The sequence below is a fragment of the Archocentrus centrarchus genome, chromosome 8 (assembly GCF_007364275.1).
Source record: "Archocentrus centrarchus isolate MPI-CPG fArcCen1 chromosome 8, fArcCen1, whole genome shotgun sequence".
Taxonomy (NCBI): Eukaryota; Metazoa; Chordata; class Actinopteri; order Cichliformes; family Cichlidae; genus Archocentrus; species Archocentrus centrarchus.
Genome location: NC_044353.1, coordinates 1,000,773 through 1,019,354, shown reverse-complemented (window position 1 = coordinate 1,019,354; position 18,582 = coordinate 1,000,773). Strand labels below are relative to the sequence as shown.

Here is an 18,582-nt window from a genome sequence, read left to right as displayed (position 1 = left end):
TTCTGAATTGTGAATCATTTAAAGCCGATCTGCTTTTTCTTTCATATTCAACTTTAGTGAACTAATAAAGTCTATATTGTACTGACCGTCTGCTGCTGCTGCTTCTTCACACCTAAACCCCGCCGCCAGCTTCCTGCTGAACCTTACAAAATAAAGGCCTCTTAATGAGGGGAAGCCACAGCTTCTCTCCGCTGGATCTCCATCGTGGAAGAGGAGTCTTCAATAAGCTCCGCCCTCATACCCACACCCTGATATTGAGCTGTCAGTTTTCAGGCTGGATGCTGGGGTGTGCTGAGGGCGGAGCCCAGCGTGTCGTTTCAGGTGTCACATGGCGATGAGCCAGTTTGTACGTCTGTTTTTAGTCTCCATTGGATACGTGGCGTATCAGTGTTACGATGGCTGACATCACACATCACATCTGTATTTTGTGAAGCCCTCCACCAGACTCCCTTCACAAACCAAGAATTTTACCTCAGGACAGGTGAACTGCTCACCTGCTGGCTCTGATTGGTTACTTTGTTGTTGGGACTTTAGTTTGAAGTGACGTTAAAGGAGAAAAGAGGGATTTACAGGTCAGTGAACTTTAGTTGTTATTCAGGCTTGCAGTAGTTCAGAGGTGCTGCTGAGGGAGAGTGATGTCAGACAGGGGCGGAGCTTCGTGGGTGAGGACAGCTGGGGGATCTGAAGCTTTGCTGCAGGAGCATCAAAGTGCAGCAGTTTGAAAGACTTAGATTCAGAGTATATTTTAAAGCACGGAGGTGTCGGGGTCACTGTGGGGATGCATGAAGACTTCAGACCGAGAGTTGGTTCAAGGAGCCGGTGTCTGAAGGTGTGGGCTGTAGGTGCTCACCTTAGTCTCAGGCTTCAGTTCATCTGTCAGAGTCCGGCTGTTTGAGCTGAAACGGGCCGACCGGCTCTTTCTTTAAAGATTTTAAAAAATCTCAGCTGTTCAGTTTTTCCTTTAAGCTCAAATACATTTTGAAAAGTTCCACTTCGACTGAATTACCGACTTTTAACGAAGATCAAGAAGACCCAAAAAGTGCAGCACGGACATGGACTCGGGTTCCTGTGGGTACTCGAGCAGCAGCAGAGTTCTCCCCTCGTGGACAGCTCGTTGATCTGCAGTATAGCTGAAGAACCTGAATTACTGCTTATTCCTCTGCAGTTTTTACCCTTCAGAGAGCACTGGATTGGACCACGGGCCACATGTTTGACCCCGATCTGACCTCTGCCCTGCACTCATACTGTAATTTAAACTAATAAAATCAGCATCCAGCCACAAACTGGAGAAATAGTGATAAAACTGCGAAGCTTTCTGGGTTTTGAGAGGTTCTCACTCAGCTGTGATGCGGCTGCTCGGATTCTCTGTTCTCCTTTAAGTGATCAGGTGACAGCGATTGATTTCCATGGAGCTCAGAAAACTCACCAAAGGCTGATCAGTGGATGCTCTTCATGGGGTCACCTGGCAGCCTGCAGTCTACACCTGAGACGGGCTGGAGTGCCTCTCAGCAACACTGCAGACAGAAACTTTGTCTTCTGATGTTTGTGGGATTGTTGGGATTCGTAGGATTTTGCCTTCATTGATTGTGATGTTAATAAGTGTGCTTCACCTTCCATCTTAATGCCCACCTGTTTATCACAGGTGATTCCTTCCTGGCTCATCACTGTCCCTCAGATCAGAAGGTGAGATGTTCCTGCTTCATTCAGACAGCAGCACAGAGTTCATAATGCGCTCCTTTAAAAATGACCTGCTTCCTGTTTACATTTAACATCAGCTGTATTTAAAGGAGGCCGCCTGCAGGGAGCTGTCGACGACTCTGAGGCTCCATCCTCACTTCAGTGGAACCTGAGAGGTTTCATTCATGTATCTGCAGGTGGTTCTCTTCATTTATGGACACGAATGATGTGTCTGCTTCTGTGGGTTTATACACGTCCTGGAGAAGAGATCAGCATCTCAACAAGATCAGCTGTTCAAACCAGGGATTTCATAATAAAATAAAAATAATAGCTCTCAGGCCTCACTAACTCATTATGAAGATGCAACTTATTTTATTTCTTTTGTTACGTGTTCAATTTTATTTATATACAGAGGTGGGAAGTAATGAAGTACAAATACTTCGTTACTGTACTTAAGTAGATTTTTCAGGTATCTGTACTTTACTTGAGTATTCATTTTTCTGAGTACTTTTTACTTTTACTCCCTACATGTTTACACAAGTATCTGTACTTTCTACTTCTTACATTTTCAAACAGACTCGTTACTTTTTAACACGTCAGAGAAAAGTTTGAATTTCCATCAATCATCAAACGATCTGAGCCTAAACGGAGGAATAATAACAAATAAGAGACAATCGCACTGACGTATCCTCCATCACTGGGACTTATCGGGTAAATTAAATACACAAACACATATAATTTGTCTCATTTATAGCACTATAATCAGGGTCACAGTGGGCCGGACCGCCGGTGACCGTAAGCTGTGTTCGCGGCACATGAACAGCTTAATTAGCGCGACTGAAGAGGAGCGAGCATAAAGGGAGTAACGTGTGGCAGGTAAATGCAACGTTTCTAAATGCTCAGCAAATATCAGCAAAGTGTGTGCAGTTTGTCACACAGTGTGTCTGCGAGCTAAAAGAAGAGCTGCTGTATTTCAGGGAGAGCAAAGAGAGAGAAGTTCACTCAGTGATGGAGAAAGAGGACAGGAGAGGAAGAAGAGAGGTTAGATTTAAAGGTAAGGACTGGAAAACAAACTGAGGTATGCTGACTTTGTGTAATTCAAAGATTGTATGAAAATGCTGCAGTTTAGTACGTAATAAACAGGTTAGCTTGCTGTACTGTATTTACAGTAAAGCTCTGTGTTGGACTGGAGCACAGTGTTTGTGTTCATGGTCAGAGTTACAGGTTACATCACTGCAGCAGAGATGAGTTTGAATCAAAGCTGCTGATGCTGAGATTCATTCACTGAATCCAACATTTCTACAGCCTGTATGCTGTCAGTGTAGGGGATGGAGATCAGCTCAGAGAGCTGTGAAATACTGGGTTACATCTTTGTGAGTTCACTTCATCCACACAGAGCAGTAAACCTCAGAGCAGCAGCAGCAGGTCAGCTGATCACAGCCTGCACACCAACATCATTTACTGCAGCTACAATAGAAAGCTGTGGTTCTTCTCCCCATGCAGAGCCACTACAGCTGATCTTAGGGTTCCTCCACCTTCTGAATCCCACTGTAACCCCTGAGTATCCTCATGTTGGTGTTTAGGTGGAGGCACAGTCACCCTCTACTATGGAGGACACAGAGAACAGAGCTGTGTTTAAATTCCCTTTAACAGTTTGTGTCCTACAGAACAGATTCAAGCTGAGAGCATTCATTAGGATTAAAATTTAGATTGGAATAACGTTTGTATTCTCATGTACTATTTTATATTATTACAATAATATATAATGAGGTTCAGTTAGTTTTACAGAAAAATATCAGGTAGAAACATCCTCCAAAGAACTACTTTTACTTTCTTACTTTGAGTACATTTCAGAGCCTGTACTTTTTTACCTAAGTAAAGAAGTTGAACCAGTACTTCGACTTTTACCAGAGTATTTTTTAACACAAGTACTTGTACTTCTACTTAAGTACAGAATGTCAGTACTTTTGCCACCTCTCTTTATATAGTACCAAATCCCAACAGTTGCCTCAAGGCGCTTTGTATTGTGGGTAAAGACTCTACAAAATACAGAGAAAACCCAACAGTCAAAACGACCCCCTATGAGCAGCACTTGGTGACAGTGGGAAGGAAAAACTCCCTTTAACAGGAAGAAACCTCCAGCAGAACCAGGCTCAGGGGGGGGGGGTCATCTGCTGAGGGGACAAGAGACAGAGATTAATAATAACTAATGATTAAATGCAGAGTGGAGTATAAACAATAGAATTGGTCCTAGCACAGAACCCTGTGGAACTCCATAATTAACCTTAGTGTGTGAAGAAGACTCCCCATTTACATGAACAAATTGGAGTCTATGAGATAAATATGATTCAAACCACTGCAGTGCAGTACCTTTAATACCTATAGTATGCTCTAATCTCTGTAATAAAATGTTATGGTCAACAGTATCAAAGCTGCACTGAGGTCCAACAGGACAAGAACAGAGATGAGTCCACTGTCAGAGGCTGTAAGAAGATCATTTGTAACCTTCACTAATGCTGTTTCTGTACTGTGATGAATTCTGAAACCTGACTGAAACTCTTCAAATAAACCATTCCTCTGCAGATGATCAGTTAGCTGTTTTACAACTACTCTTTCAAGGATCTTTGAGAGAAAAGGAAGGTTGGAGATTGGCCTATAATTAGCTAAGACAGCTGGGTCAGTGATGGCTTTTTAAGTAGAGGTTTAATTACAGCCACCTTGAAGGTCTGTGGTACACAGCCAACTAATAAAGACTGATTGATCATTTTTAAGATTGAAGCATCAATAATTGGAAAGACTTCTTTGAACAGTCTAGTAGGAATGGGATCTAACAAACATGTTGCTGGTTTGGAGGAAGTAACTATTGAAGTTAACTCTGAAAGATCAACTGGAGCAAAAGAGTCTAAACAAATACCAGCAGTGCTGAAAGCAGCCGAACATGAAGAATAATCTTTGAGATGGTTATGAATCATTTTTTCTCTAATGTCTAAAATTTTATTTGTAAAGAAATCCATGAAGTCACTACTAGTTAAAGTGAAAGGAATACTCGGCTCTACAGAGCTCTGACTCTTTGTCAGCCTGGCTACAGTGCTGAAAAGAAACCTGGGGTTGTTCTTATTTTCTTCAATTAATGATGAGTAGTAAGATGTCCTAGCTTTACGGAGGGTTTTTTATAGAGCAACAAACTCTTTTTTTGAGGATGCTACATTGTTTTTTCTTTGTGAATTTTTATGCTTAAATAGTTTTTTGCTGGTTTTTGGTGGTCTGGGAGCAGGGACCGTCTCTATGGGGGTGGAGTTTTCTAATCTTTACTCGGACACTACAGGTATGCTTTTATGTGCAGTTCGTTAACCCGAACCCTGCCTGAAGCTCAGGGCCAGGCCGGAAACATCCAAGAAAACATAATGTCATGCCACAGCGCTCCCCCCGCCCCCCTCTGAATGGCTCCAAGTGTTTGGGACAGCGGCAGGAGTCAGAAACTCTGAATGGGGTAAAACTGTCGGGAATGTTACCATGAATATGGCTGTTTGTCAGTTTACTTTCATACACAGGATAAAGTTTACTTACTGGACAAGAAGTCAATTTGAATGAATTTCAAATGAGAGGCAGAAAAATCATTTTGGCTCTTCTGCTTAGACCAATGATTTTAACCTTTTGTTTGGCTAAATGCAGGGCTGTAAAGAGGCACACAGCTTGTCTATTAAATGTGAGAGGTATCACTTTTATTTATTTCTTTTGGTTATTATTATTTTTATTGATATTTATTTTGATTTATTAGATTAGAGTTTCAAACTGAATAAGCATATTTTAATAGCTGTTTTTCTTTTAACATAAGGCTGATATTAAAAAGTGAATAATTTGCTCATTACATTATCTGTGAGGATTCCTTCATGTCAGAACGTTGTTTAATTAAAGAACCAGTTCTGTTGCCAGTCAGCCTACATAAATGCATTTTTGACCATTATTAAATGTTTTCGACCAATAAAACATATCAAACTTTGCACTTCTGTGCGTTACTAAATTATTTTTGTGCTACTGAAATATTTAGCTTGCTAGTATATGAAGGAGTGCGAGGGCCACAGTGAGAAAAAAATTAATCATTTTGTGCATTTTGAGAATAAAGTCAAAATCGTTGAAGTCGTCATTTCAAGTCAAATAACGGCCACAGCTGCTACACTCTCTACAAAATGCCTTGGGTAGAAACAACTTGATCAGCTGTGTTATTGTGTCTTGTGGTTCTACATGTCCTCTCTGTACTGTACGAAGGTGCAGCCGTCCTTCCATCTAACCGTTGCCAGTTTGTGTGGTTTTTCCTTCTGAGCAGATGCAGCTTTCTGCACTCTCTCTTTAACGTCCTCATACTTATCACTACATCGTGTTTATGTACTAAAAGAGAAATCATTTCCTTGTTACTAAAATTGATTCTAAAGTATAGTTTCACTAACTCATAAAACAAGACATTCTGGAGGGGATAACAGATGACTTTAATCTGCGCATTTCGACTTTTTTCTCAAAATTTTGAATTTATTCTCAAAATGCACAATTTATTTTTTTTCTCAATGTGGCCTTAATACTCCTTTGTACTGGTACCAGTGCGGCCAGCACTGTAAGCCTGGAATGACATGGTCATTGTGCTTCATAAAAGACTCAAGCCATTTTGTTTGGTTTGTCCACGTCTTATTATAAAACTCATATATATGTAAATTATACATGGAATAATATAGGTGTACACAACACTATTTTTCCAAGAAACATTTGAAAAAGAAGAAACTAAAAGATTAAATAGATTTTTTTTTATGCTTTGCTCCGAGTATTTATGGATCTGTCAGGTTTCCGATATGTGTCCCCCCCAATAGTAAACTCCTTCCTACGCCCTTGCCTCCCTCAGGCCTGCAGGACATACAGATCGTTGTTGGACGAAGAAGAGGCTGCCTCCGATCAGCTGATCCCATCCAGCTGTGATGGCCGAGAGGTTAAGGCGTTGGACTTGAAATCCAATGGGGTCTCCCCGCGCAGGTTCGAACCCTGCTCGCAGCGTTCTTTTACATTTAGCTTCAGAGAAAAACAGCATGCATTGACTGCAGGAGCAGGTGAACCAGAAAACCATTTCCGGTATTTAAGCTGTTGTAAATGAGTTTCTAGCCTGTAGTCTGCGGAACATCGCTCATGAGTGACGTCAGTCTATCTGAGCAGGAAACACTGCTGTCACAGGAAGCTGCGACAGTTTCTCAGAGTCACTTTTTATTTTCTTTATGCATCCGCGTAAAATCCGACCCAAAAGCTCTGATTCTATCGTGCTGAGACAGTAAAACAATAAGCTTTAATAAGCCCTGCTGATTACAGTCTGTTTACCCATGTGACCAAAGATATTACACTCCAAACACAGAAACAGCTGAGAGGCTGCGTCACACTTCAACGTAAGATAAACACAGACAGAAGGTAAAATAATAAATACATTTAAAGTAACAAAGTATCAAATACAACAAATGAATCCAGTAAAACTAAGATGGCTAATAAGTAAACACACTTCATGCTAACAAAGTGACTTTCAACAGTGTCACAGGCCTGATGCCATGGTAACAAGAGACCTTGGAGCCCCGTGACCGTGGCACAAGTAGGGGGTCAGGGGTCAATCAGGCCAGAGCACGCTTTCCTTTGGGATAGCGACCTTGTACCCATCCACCAGGTGGTTCAGGGACACGAGCACCCCATCAAAGAGAAGATCACTTTCATGAAGCCAACATTAAAAATCCAGAGCTGACTATAAAGAAATGATGCGCTCTGCGTCAGCCTGAGGCCCGCACACGGTCCATCCTCAGCTGAACCAGAAACCCGCATTAACGTAAACCTACAGGAGGAAACCTGCAGTCGGAGCCGTGACGTTAACGTCAGGAAGACGGACATCATTTCAGTTTCCGTTCAGCATCACTAATCACAACAAAAGGAGAAATAAAATCAAAGTGTCCGGTTAGATGGAGCTAAGAGCTGAACATTTTTGAGCTTCTTTCCTTCATTATTTTTAGTGAATCTTCATGTGTGGACCTCAGATTTACTTTCACTTTGTTACTTTGTTTTTCAAATGAAAAACAAAAAAACACGATGATGAGGGAGGGGCTGTCCGGTGCCGGAAACTGTTCGGTTGCCTCCGTTAATCGATCGGCTCTGATCGGTGATCGATGGTGCGTGCGCAGCCCCGCCTCCCGCTGTGTTGTCTGACCGGAGGATGAGGAGTCTTTAGGAGGCTAACCGCTAACGCGACGGAGCGGCGGCACCGGGCCCGTTTCTCTCGTCCCTTCATGTTCTGACGTCGTCCAGCGGAGCCCTCACCGTCACGAACCGGAGCGGACCTCACATGGCTGCGGCGCGGCGCTGCCGGCGGCCCGTGTAGCTCTGCGGGGAGATGCGGCAGCAGCTAGCCGTTAGCTCCGCAGCTGTTATGTAAGAGCGGAGCGAGTAGCCGCGCAGCTCACGTTAGCCGCCGCCATGAATGACGCGCAGCAAGAAATGTCTCCAGACTTCGTGCTCATGCGGCTCGTATCCGCCGCGGAGTACGACCGGCTGGACGAGCCCGACGACCTGATGTCCGGAGGCGGCGGGTTCGGCCCTGTCAAAGCCGCGCTGGGACGCCGCGGCGGCGGGTTTGATCTGGACTCCGGCGGCCCCTCGGCAGGCCTCGGCTCAGCATCCCCGCACTACAGCTCCCCACTAGCCGGGAAAGGTGAATTGAGCGGCGGGCTGGGGCTGACACAACCCCCGCCGTGCTCCGAGGCGCCGCTGTCCCCCCCTCCGCCCGAGGAGTTCTCCGTTGCGGCGCAGCAGTTTGTGGACTTCCAGGTGCCGCACGGACACGGTTCAGGGGGGCACGGATCGAGGGCGCAACTGATGGTGCTTCAGAACCTGCTGCGGTCTGGGGACCGGATCCTGGAGTGCGGGCTGGAGCAGCCGCCCCCGGGATTCCTGCAGGAGGAGGCAGAGCGACAGAGACAGCAACTGGATCCGGGATCAGGGACGGTTCCTGGTAGCACAACAACCGGTCCTGCGCCTGGAGGCAGAAAGGACCAGAACCCTTCTGCACAGGAGAACCTGCAGCCGCAGCAGCTCCTGCAGTGGCACCCGGTCCTGAGGCTAGGATCCCAGGACTCCCAGCAGGGTGTCTCGGCTCTGGAATCTGAGTCTGGGTCAGTCCTGTGCCACAGACACCGCCTGCTGACTGACCGGTTGGCTAAGTGGCCCCCGGGCCTGCTGGACCAAGCCCTGCGAGTGGGGCTGCTGGAGCCCAGGAAGACCTGTCCCTCTGGGGGTCAGGACCTAGTCCTGGCTCCTGTCCAGAGACTGGGTCACCCGGGTGAGGGCAGGGAGGGACGTGGGGGACAGAACCTGGTGCTCCCCCTCCCTCGCTGCTCTTGCCATGGGGTTTTAGCCTCGGGGTCAGGGGGCATTGGGCCTGGCGAGGATCCAAGCGAGACCAGCGATGCCCTGCTAGTCCTGGAGGGTCTGGGGTCTGAGGAGGTGGCAGGACTTGGAGAGGAGGGTGGGGACAGAGAGGGGGACGACACAGATAAAACTGAGCGGGTCGTGGGTGGGGGGACACCTGGGGGGGCAGGGCCTGTGTTCTCCAGTGGGACTCTGAGCGGTCTAATGCGGCAGGTCCACAGACTGGCGGAGGAGGCGGGGGTCTGCACCGACCAGAGCTGCCGGTCCTCGCTTGCTGTCCTTGGAGCTGCCGTTTCACTCCCCTCCTGTGTAGACCCCCGTCCTCCCATCACCAGCACCCCTTGCCCGTACCCACCTGTCCGTCTGCCACCCCCCCAGACCGTCACAGTCCTCCCTGACCCTCTCCCTGACCCCCTCCTGTCCTCTGATCTGAACAGTCGACCGCAGCATCAGCACCAGTCTCGCTCCCAGCCCCAGAGCCGTGCTGCTACCCCGAAACTGGGTGTAGCCTCTGGGGGAGGGGGGCGGGCTGCCTCACCTCTGGTGGTCCTGGAGGGGGAGGTGGGTGGAGGAGGAAAGGAGGGGGAGAAGACGCCACGGGGGAAGTCGAGGAAGGGAGGGTCCCTGAAAGTCCGACTCAGTAAGCTGTTCAGGACCAAGAGCTCGAGCGGCGGCTCAGGGGGCCTGCTGGACAAGAGACCGTCTCTGGCATCGTCCACGTCATCGGGGGGCAGCCTTCTGGACGTGTGGGGGTCCATCTGCAGCAACCCAGACCAGGATGGCAGGTAAGGCACAAACATGAGCTTAGTATCCAATAATCAGCTTATTAGTTTCTTTCTGACATAAGACAACAGGTCAGAGTGAATCGTGCTTCCTCTTTCCTCCTAACGGGGATTTCTGGTTCTGTTTTTCTGACATTTCGAGACCAAACAAACCCATCGATCGAGTAAACGTCCTGATTTACGTTCCTGTGCGGCTCAGAGTGAAACTATCCACCATGTTTCTGATCATGTGACACAAAGAGAAGCTGGTCCTGCTTCTCGAGTCAGTGTCGGTGTCACTCAGTGCAGATTTACAGTCACATCACAAAGTAAACAAAACATTTTTATACACTGGAACATTTAATGCGGAGAAATGAGTGACGAAGGCTTCAGCAGGGACGGAGACGGTGAGCGTGGATACGACTGGGCCAATAAACTTCAGAGCGTCTCCTGTCGTCATGGTGATCAGCATCCTCACTGCTCAGGGGAGGTGTTGGATTTTAGTGAGGTGCTTTGAGATAACCATGGAAACTGAAATCACCTGTGCAGGAGAGAGTCAGGTGACACCCGGTGTTAGAGTTTCAGCCTGGATACCACGTTCCTGAATTTGAATTTGATTCGTTAAATCAACCCTAACACACGATTGTGGATGAGTCGTACACCCAGGTGCAAAATCAGGAAGTTAGGACGGTGCATTTAGAAAATTCACCGTTTTACCTGCCGTCAGACAGGAAGTGAAGCAGTTCCTCTCCACCAGAGTCCATTCACAACAGCAGGACGTTTACCTCACACAACGCCTCCTCGGCTGGGTGCTGTGTGCTGATCTCTGTGTGCTTTAACAAAGGCCTTCCTGATGCAGCCCCGCCCTGTTTACCTGTTCTTAGGACCGGCACCAAGAGTAACACTGACTTTGTTTTACAGCACAAACATTTTCTAAGTTAAAATGAGTCAGTGGAGCCTCTGCAGAGTGATTTCTTTCCTTGTTACTCTCCACCAGGTTCCATTCAGAAAACCCTGATTTTCACCCTGCAGTGAGCTGCTCTGTTTCCTGCCGCCTCCATCAGGCCTTTACAGGCTGTTATTGTCGCACTGTTTGAGTTATTTTAGAGACTTTAAAGCATCCAAGTGTCCACAAACTTTCCTCTGTTTTTCTGAATGGAATCTGGTGGCTGGCGATAAGTTCCAGAAACATTCCTGTGGGTGTGGAGAGTTCAAGGAGTTATTGTGTTAAAACCTTCACGAGTCTCACCTGTCGCTCTGCAGCCAGGATGAAGGTGTTGATGAAGATGTTGTTTGTGTCCTCAGGCTGCAGGTATCCAGACCTCACAGTGCCTTCTCTCCGGTGCCCTTCACCCCCGCTTTCACCGGTGAGTCCACACACAGCTCAGAGAGTGTGTGTGTGTGTGTGTGTGTGTATGTGTGTGAGTGTGTGTGTGTGTGTGTGTGAGTGAGTGAGTGAGTGACTGTGCTTTCAGCAGCTCTTCTGTAGTGGCCAGTTTCTGAGGAACCTCTGAATAAGCTCTCTTCACACGTGCTCTCCAGTTGTGATTTTCACGGGAACTCGAATCTCTGAGCTGTGAGTCCAGGTGAGCAGAGAGCAGGTAGAAATCAGTGACATCACGTGACCTACCATTTCTACGCACCATTTCCTTCTGTCTGAAATCAGAACCAGGATTAGCTCCTTGAACTTTAATAATTTTAAAGTGGGAAAAAAAAAGTGGCGTGGAGAGTATGGAGGACCAAACCTGCCAAAATAAAAAATAAATGAACCCCACATTAAAGACACAAAATAAAAATGCTGTAAATTGATGTTTATGGTTTAATGTTCTACTTTAATTTTATTATCTAATCCATTTATTTACTTTCCTGATTATCTTCAATTTATTCTTATTTTTCCAGTTTATTTAAAATTTTATACATTTTTTAAATTTGGCAGTTTTGATCCTCCGTGGTGGCTCACAGAGGTGTGGGGTCCAGAGTTGAGGGTCTTTTGGGCTGTAAAGACAACCAGCTTCACCCCCACAGGATGTCTGTGGGTGGTGGTGGAGCGAGGGCCCGGGGGCGGAGACGGTCGAGTCGCTGAATGTGGAAACGTGATGCTGAACTTCTTCACTCTGAGAAGTCAGACGAGCGTTTCTTCCATTTTTGATTCGTGCAGGTCGGCCCATTCGAGCGCAGATTTGTCGATATTTGAGTCGAACGCGTCCGCTTATGATCGATCTCACGTGGGGTGGGGGTGGGGGTGGGGGGGGCTGTCTCAGAAACCTTCCTCCGATCTGAACTCGACCAAACGAGTGGTCTGTACTGAAAGGGAGTGTCCGATGAATCCTGGCGACCTTAAATTAACGCCCTCGCCGTCCCTCTGCTCCTCTCTGATCACGTGACCCATCAGGTCAGCTGATTGTTCGGCACACTAACCTTTCCCTCTCTCCTCTAACCCCTCCCTCTCTCTGTTTTCACCTGTGTCCAGGTGAGACGGTCTCTCTGGTCGATGTGGATATTTCTCGCAGGGGGGGGAACGCTCTCCACCCCCCCACTCCTCCTCCCCCTCCCCGACGGAGCCTCAGTCTGCTCGGTACTTCCTCTTCTTCCTCTTTTTCTTTCTGTCTTTGCTTCCTCTTCCTGTGTGAGTACCTGTCAGTCTGCAGGTGACTCTCAGGTAAGTCTCTGACGGCTTCTCGTGGAACCCGAATCCTTCCGAACGTCTTCTGGAGCGATTTTAGAGCCGCACGTGTTTCTTCATTTGTATTTTCTGATTTTTGAAAATGAACCAAGGTTCAGTTTTTCGGCTTTAACCAATCGGAGTCGCTCCTTTAATTATTTACCTGCTGAGTTTTAGAACTGTGACTTTTTATCATTTATAACACATACTTTTATTATTTTAATTGTTTTATTTGGTTGTTGTTGTTGTTGTTGTTGTTGTTGTTGACGTTGTTCGAGCGTTCCAGTCGGGCAGACATGTTGGTTCTCAGCAGTGTGTGATGATGTCAGAGGGGTGTGGCTGCCAGTGTTTCTGGCCTCACCCCCTCACCTGTGTCTGTTCACCTGCAGATGATTTCGGGGGTCCTCTGCAGCAGCACGGCCCCTTCATGGAGCGCAGCGCCGGGGCGTCCATGCAGTCGCTGCCCCCCCGACCCATGGCCCTGCCCCCCTCCCTCAGCACTATCCAGCACAGCCTGAGCCTCAATGGTAACACACACACACACACACACACACACACACACACACACACTAGATTAGTCTTTTTATCTGTAACTTTGTATCTCTTTACTTCCTCCACCTTGTCCTTGATTTGACCTCCCCCCCCCGTGGTCAGCTGAGGGCCCTGAGGGCCTCTCTGTATGACAGCAGGGACTCACTGATCTCTCCTCGCTGTCCCGTTCAGACACCTTCCTGCGAGGTTTACCCCGACCCATCCCTCTGCGGCCCGACGGGCAGCACCCCCCGCCCCGGCTCGCCCCCCGCTGCCCCCTCAGTCGACCTGACGCCGGCAGCTTCGCCACCAGCCTCAGAGAGCTGGAGAAGGTGGGGCCCGGCGGCACTTCGTGGCTGCTTTTATAGCTGACTGTGTGAGGGGGCGGAGCTAACCTGTGCATCTGCTTTCAGTGCGGCTGGTACTGGGGGCCGATGAACTGGGAGGATGCGGAGATGAAGCTGAAGGGGAAACCGGACGGCTCGTTTCTGGTGCGGGACAGTTCAGATCCGCGGTACATCCTGAGTCTGAGCTTCAGGTCGCAGGGAGTCACACACCACACACGTATGGAGCACTACAGAGGTAACGCGCACACACCTGCTCGGCATCCTGTCTCACCCGTTAGCCTGTGTTCACATTTCCTCGTCCTGCAGGGACGTTCAGTCTGTGGTGTCACCCGAAGTTCGAGGACCGCTGTCACTCTGTGGTGGAGTTCATCGAGCGAGCCATCATGCACTCCAAGAACGGAAAGTTCCTGTACTTCCTGCGCTCCCGAGTCCCAGGTACCAGCAGGCAGTCACCTTGAATACGTGTGGGCGTGGCTTGTGACTATATGTGCACGTGGCTCAGGCGTTTGGTCACGGTACCCTGTGGATCCACAGCCATAATAGTCACAGATGGTGTAAAAGGTGGACTCAGCGAGTGTGATGTGGCCGATAGACGTTAGCCAATGAGCCAATCCTCCGTATCCAAACGTGCAACAACCACCCTGACCGGGATGGGTCACTGTTTACGGTCAGACAGCTGTTTCCCCATAGACCTGTTTTTGCAACTGCATGTAGCGCCATCTGGTGGCCTTCAGATAGAATGCTGCTACATTTCCACATTGGCTTCTTTTTTCCAACCCGGAAGCTGTGTCCATGTTTTATGTTGTCCGTGATAATAATGCATTAAGCTGCTGGGTTTTCTTGTCCATATAGTTTTAGCTGCACGTGTTGTCGCCACGTTGTGTGATTTTGGGGACGACACTGAAACGTGTCCTTATGTGTTCAGGTCTGCCCCCGACCCCGGTCCAGCTCCTGTACCCGGTCTCAAGGTTCAGCAGCGTCAAGTCTCTGCAGCATCTCTGTCGCTTCTGCATCAGACAGCTGGTCCGGATAGACCACATCGCGGAGCTGCCGCTGCCCACGTACGTACCTGTCTGAGCTGATACACCTGAGAGCGCCAGACTCCAAAACACCTGACCTCAGACCAGATCTGACACTCAGGTTTGAATCTGACGTCAGTCAGGAGAACGGTTCATGTGATCATGTAGTAGAACAGTGCAATAATCATTAAGCTCTAACATTAGAGACGCATAAATATGAAAGCTGCTACAGAACTGAGACGATTATTAAAGAGCAGCACAGCTACGGCAGCTCAGGAGGGACAGCAGACAAACAGGAAACAGTTTTGCTCTCGTTTTGTTTTCTGCTTTATTTGCTATTTTACTGTTCTTTTGTTTTCTTGAATCATTTGGTTTAGTTTTATTTTCTCACAGTATATTTTTATGTGCATTGTCCCTGAATATTATAGAATAAGGTTTCACATGTTTTATGTTTAATCTTGTATCACGAGGACCGATTTGATTACCTCCAGAGTTAAAAACAGCCCACACACGACCAAACGATTTTCAGGGCCAGTTCATGGTACCAACGACAGTCGGTTTCAGGCAGGTAGCGGTGAGAGGTTTGCAACAGCAAACCAAACCAGAAAACGTCCCCGATCAGCTGACAGGACATTTGCTGATTGAAGCTAACAGAGACAGAGCTCAGAGCAGCCTCGGTATGAGCAGTGAAAGGATCCATGCAGTGAGGAGGAAAACAATGGAAATGATTTCTTTTTATTATGAAGATAAAACTTTGCATTGATTTCTATTGTTGTTTTATTGATGTCAGTTTAAGTTCTTGGAAGGAAACTAAATATTTCTGTCCCTGCTTCTCTGCATGGAGGTCTGAAAGGTCTGACTGTCCCTGAATCTAAATGAGTGACGGTTAACCTGCAGCTGCTAACATCTGTCCCGGCTCCCCTCAGGCCTCTGATCGCCTACCTGAGGAAGTTTTATTACTACGACCCCGAAGAGGAGATCAGCCCCACGCTGAAGGAGGAGAAGGAGCCGAAGGAGGAGAAGGAGCGGGGGTCGGAGAGCGGCGGCCAGCCGGGGGTCGAGTCCCAAACGTAGCACCAGAGCCAGCGTGAGTTGTTCAGCTTCACATTACAAACACGTTCACATCTACAGGCACAGCTGCACGCCTCCGAGGGCGCGGCCGCCGATCAATACCAGTTAGACCAGTGATGTGCACTCGTCTCTGTGACGGAGACTGGGGCTCGTTAGGTGTGAGACAGTCTCAGATCTCATCAGCCAAAGAAAGAGGATCAGGTCACTGAAGTTCATTAACAATTATAAATAACATGAAGACAAAAATGTGTCCAGCATATTCTAATTTATTCAGCCTCGTCTCATTTAGTCCCTCCTCACACACACACACACACACACACACACACACACACACACACACACACACACACACACACACACACACACAGACACACACACACACGGTGGCTGCTTTAACTGTGATTTTGTCTAAAGTTTGGGCTCCAGTGATGATCTCCTCCTCCTCTTCTTCTTCTTCTCTCTGCAGGTCGTTTCTTTTCTTTGTTTCTCGGACTTGATCACTGAAAGACGTTCAAACTTTCAAACTGAACTCTTGGACTTCAGCCAATCGCTCCCTCCGCTCAGTCCTGTATCTGGGCGGGTTTCAGATGATCCGCCCTCCTCCGGGCTCTCCGATCGGCTCACGGGGAGTCGACAGGGGAGGGGTCGGGGATGTGGAGACTCCGCCTCTCTTGATGTCATCACTGAGCAGCTGGACTGAAGGAAACATGAGGCTGCTGTTAGTGAAGAAGCTAAAATCAGTAGAAGTGAAGCTGAGAAACTGTCGGTCGCCTCTGGGATCCTGTAACAGGAAGCAGCACTTTCAGGGTCTGGGGTGATCTTTGTGGTCCTCAGAGCAGAACACGGTACAAATACATCCCGACTCAAAGCCCGCTTCAGTTAGCTGGAGCGCTGAACCACAAACATGAGGCGCTGAGCCTGAGCGTTAAAGTGGTGAAACAGAGATGCACTAAAGCTGAAGCTATTAAAGTAAATGCCAGTTATTTCCAGCTTTGTGTCATCTCATCGTAAGCTGAATGTTTTCTGTTTTAAATTAAAACTAAACTGCCTGAAAGGCGACTTTGTTCTGATTGGCCGACCTCAGGAAGCCTGCTGAGGGGCAGGCCTCATTGTCGGAGTAGAAAAACTGTTGTAAGCTGGGTTTTTGTTAAGAGGCGCACGCACTGAGCTCATGTCAGGAGGTCACATGATGGTGAAACTATGAGCAGCTGAAAGCTCTCAGCTTCATTTGCTCCTCGTAATAAATACGTGTTTATGAAGGCGGGATGGGCTCCGCCACTTCCTGTGGAGGCTTCAGGGATCTGGTGCTGTCACAGCCATCGATAGATCCTCAAACGTCCGCCAGCTTTAAGAATCTGGGAGATGTTTTTGGATTTTGTGACTGACCTGAAAATTTTACCTGGTGAACGACAAAGGCTGCAGGTGTGTTTCTGTTAAACACACAGGTGTAGCTGGAACCACCATGAGGGGCTGTGCAGGTGTTCCGTCTCTGACAGTTTGAGTTGACCTCTCAAACATTCGTTCTTCTCGGTCTCACGGGGTCGTTTGAGTCCGTAACGAGCTGCTGTCACCTGATTGGCTGGGCCTCCTGCCGCTCGTTTACCTCCACACTAGACTGTTGTTCAGTGTTGTGTAGCTTCTCTGTTTGCACCGGGTGACTGTTGTGTGTTTAAAACAGTCTTGAAGGTGAGTCGTTACAAACCACTTCACCTGTCTGCGCTGTAGCTTTAGCACTGCAGGTGTGGGACAGGTGGAGTCTGAAAGTAGCCTCAGAGGGAGGACTGCACCTTTTTCACTGAAGTGGCAGATTAAGGTCATATTCTCATGTTTGTTTGTGTTCATTAATGTCGGCATCGTCCCGGGAAACAAACCCTGCTTTCAGTTTGTGTGACAGTGTGTCCAGTTACAGGCCGATGCAACAACACACAAACCAGCAGCTGTCTGTTGTCTCCGTCGCTGCTGTCTCGGCGTCACAGTCGGAGCCACGGTCCTTCGCCGTGACTGCTTCAGGGCGGAGTTACAACCAGATGAGCCATCGAGTTCTTTAGTGAAGCCCAAATAAATGTGAAGTCAGACCCAGAGAGTTCAAACCCTGCCTGCTTTCACACCAGACCAATCAGTGCACAGAACTGGTGTGAATGATCCAGCAGGTGCTTTTTGGGCGGCAGGAACCTCTCATTCCTGTACCTGTCACACCTGGAGCTGTGGGAGTCCCGCCTCCTGTTTGTGAGCCACAGGTGTTCGCTCCAAAAGCGTTTCTAACAGGAGGCGTCAGGTGGGGTCTCGGGTGGGTGTCAGGTGGTGTTTGAGGCTCTCTCAGACCTGTAATAAAGAATATTCATCTCTTGAGCTGTAACATAAACGATGTTCAGAGTGTCTGCAGATGTTTCGGTTCCCAGATGTTTGCGATGTCGTGCACTGTCACGGGATCCCGGAGGCGACCGCCGCTCCGACTGTTGGGGCGTCATTACCAAAAAGAGGAAGGAGGAGGCTTTTACTGTGACGACTACTGAGCTGCAGCTTCCTGAGGCTCCGCTGGAGCGAGCTGACGCTGGGACACTGGAGCGGGGACGCGCGCCCTGCAGCACTTCCATGATGTCAAACAGTGAACGCGGGCGTTAAATCTGCACACTGAAGGACTGCAGACGTGCTGTTTTATTTTGGGTTTTTTTGGGTGGGGGTGGGGGGGTCTGTGGTTGTTGTGCAGTCACCTGTTAATAAAACAGTGTGGGCGGGACTGACGTGATGATGTTCTTTGATCCGTGTGCAGCTGCACATCTGATTAAGCTCCGGTTTCACACACACGCCATCACATACACACATCTCTGTTAACCAGAAACAGAGCACTGTGCAAAAGTCTTGAGCCACCCCTCATTTCTCTATATCCTGCTTCCAAGGTGCTTTTGAGCAACAGTTTTCCAGCTTCCTGAAGCTCTTTAAAGTTCTTCTTTGGATGTCGGCTGCTTTTTCACTCATTTTCAGTCCGGTCCATTTTCACAGGAATGATTTTGTTTAAGCATCTGAACTCTGACCTAAAAATGCTCCAGAGGATGAACCAGACAAGGTTTAAACTGTGTCTG

The 18,582-nt window shown here is 48.1% G+C and overlaps 1 protein-coding gene and 1 non-coding gene across 3 annotated transcripts; both read left to right on the top strand.

Annotated features, from left to right (window-relative positions):
• The first annotated feature begins 6,632 nt into the window (after positions 1-6,632).
• trnas-uga (transfer RNA serine (anticodon UGA)) lies at positions 6,633-6,714 on the top strand. The gene has a single exon. It is a non-coding gene; the product is annotated as a tRNA-Ser (tRNA).
• Positions 6,715-7,598: 884 nt separating this feature from the next.
• On the top strand, positions 7,599-18,162 carry LOC115784195 (uncharacterized). Of its 2 annotated transcripts, XM_030735325.1 has the most exons (10): positions 7,599-9,896; positions 11,178-11,239; positions 12,343-12,447; positions 12,924-13,061; positions 13,258-13,397; positions 13,479-13,647; positions 13,719-13,847; positions 14,338-14,473; positions 15,358-15,518; positions 15,969-18,162. In XM_030735325.1, the coding sequence occupies exons 1-9, from the start codon at positions 8,161-8,163 to the stop codon at positions 15,503-15,505; spliced, it is 2,763 nt and encodes a 920-aa protein (XP_030591185.1). In that variant the 5' UTR covers positions 7,599-8,160; the 3' UTR covers positions 15,506-15,518; positions 15,969-18,162. The 2 variants fall into 2 exon arrangements, with proteins under 2 accessions (XP_030591185.1, XP_030591186.1); XM_030735326.1 differs by lacking the exon at positions 12,343-12,447 and having other exon boundaries at positions 7,600-9,896.
• Positions 18,163-18,582: the final 420 nt, after the last annotated feature.

What these genes read in the sequence shown, in the direction of transcription:
- LOC115784195 (XM_030735325.1), top strand. Translation starts at nt 8,161, where the DNA reads ATGAATGACGCGCAGCAAGAAATGTCTCCAGACTTCGTGCTCATGCGG. An exon ending in CTTCACCCCCGCTTTCACCG is followed by an intron (nt 11,240 to 12,342) that starts GTGAGTCCACAC and finishes ACCTGTGTCCAG; the next exon opens with GTGAGACGGTCTCTCTGGTC. An exon ending in ACGTATGGAGCACTACAGAG is followed by an intron (nt 13,648 to 13,718) that starts GTAACGCGCACA and finishes CTCGTCCTGCAG; the next exon opens with GGACGTTCAGTCTGTGGTGT.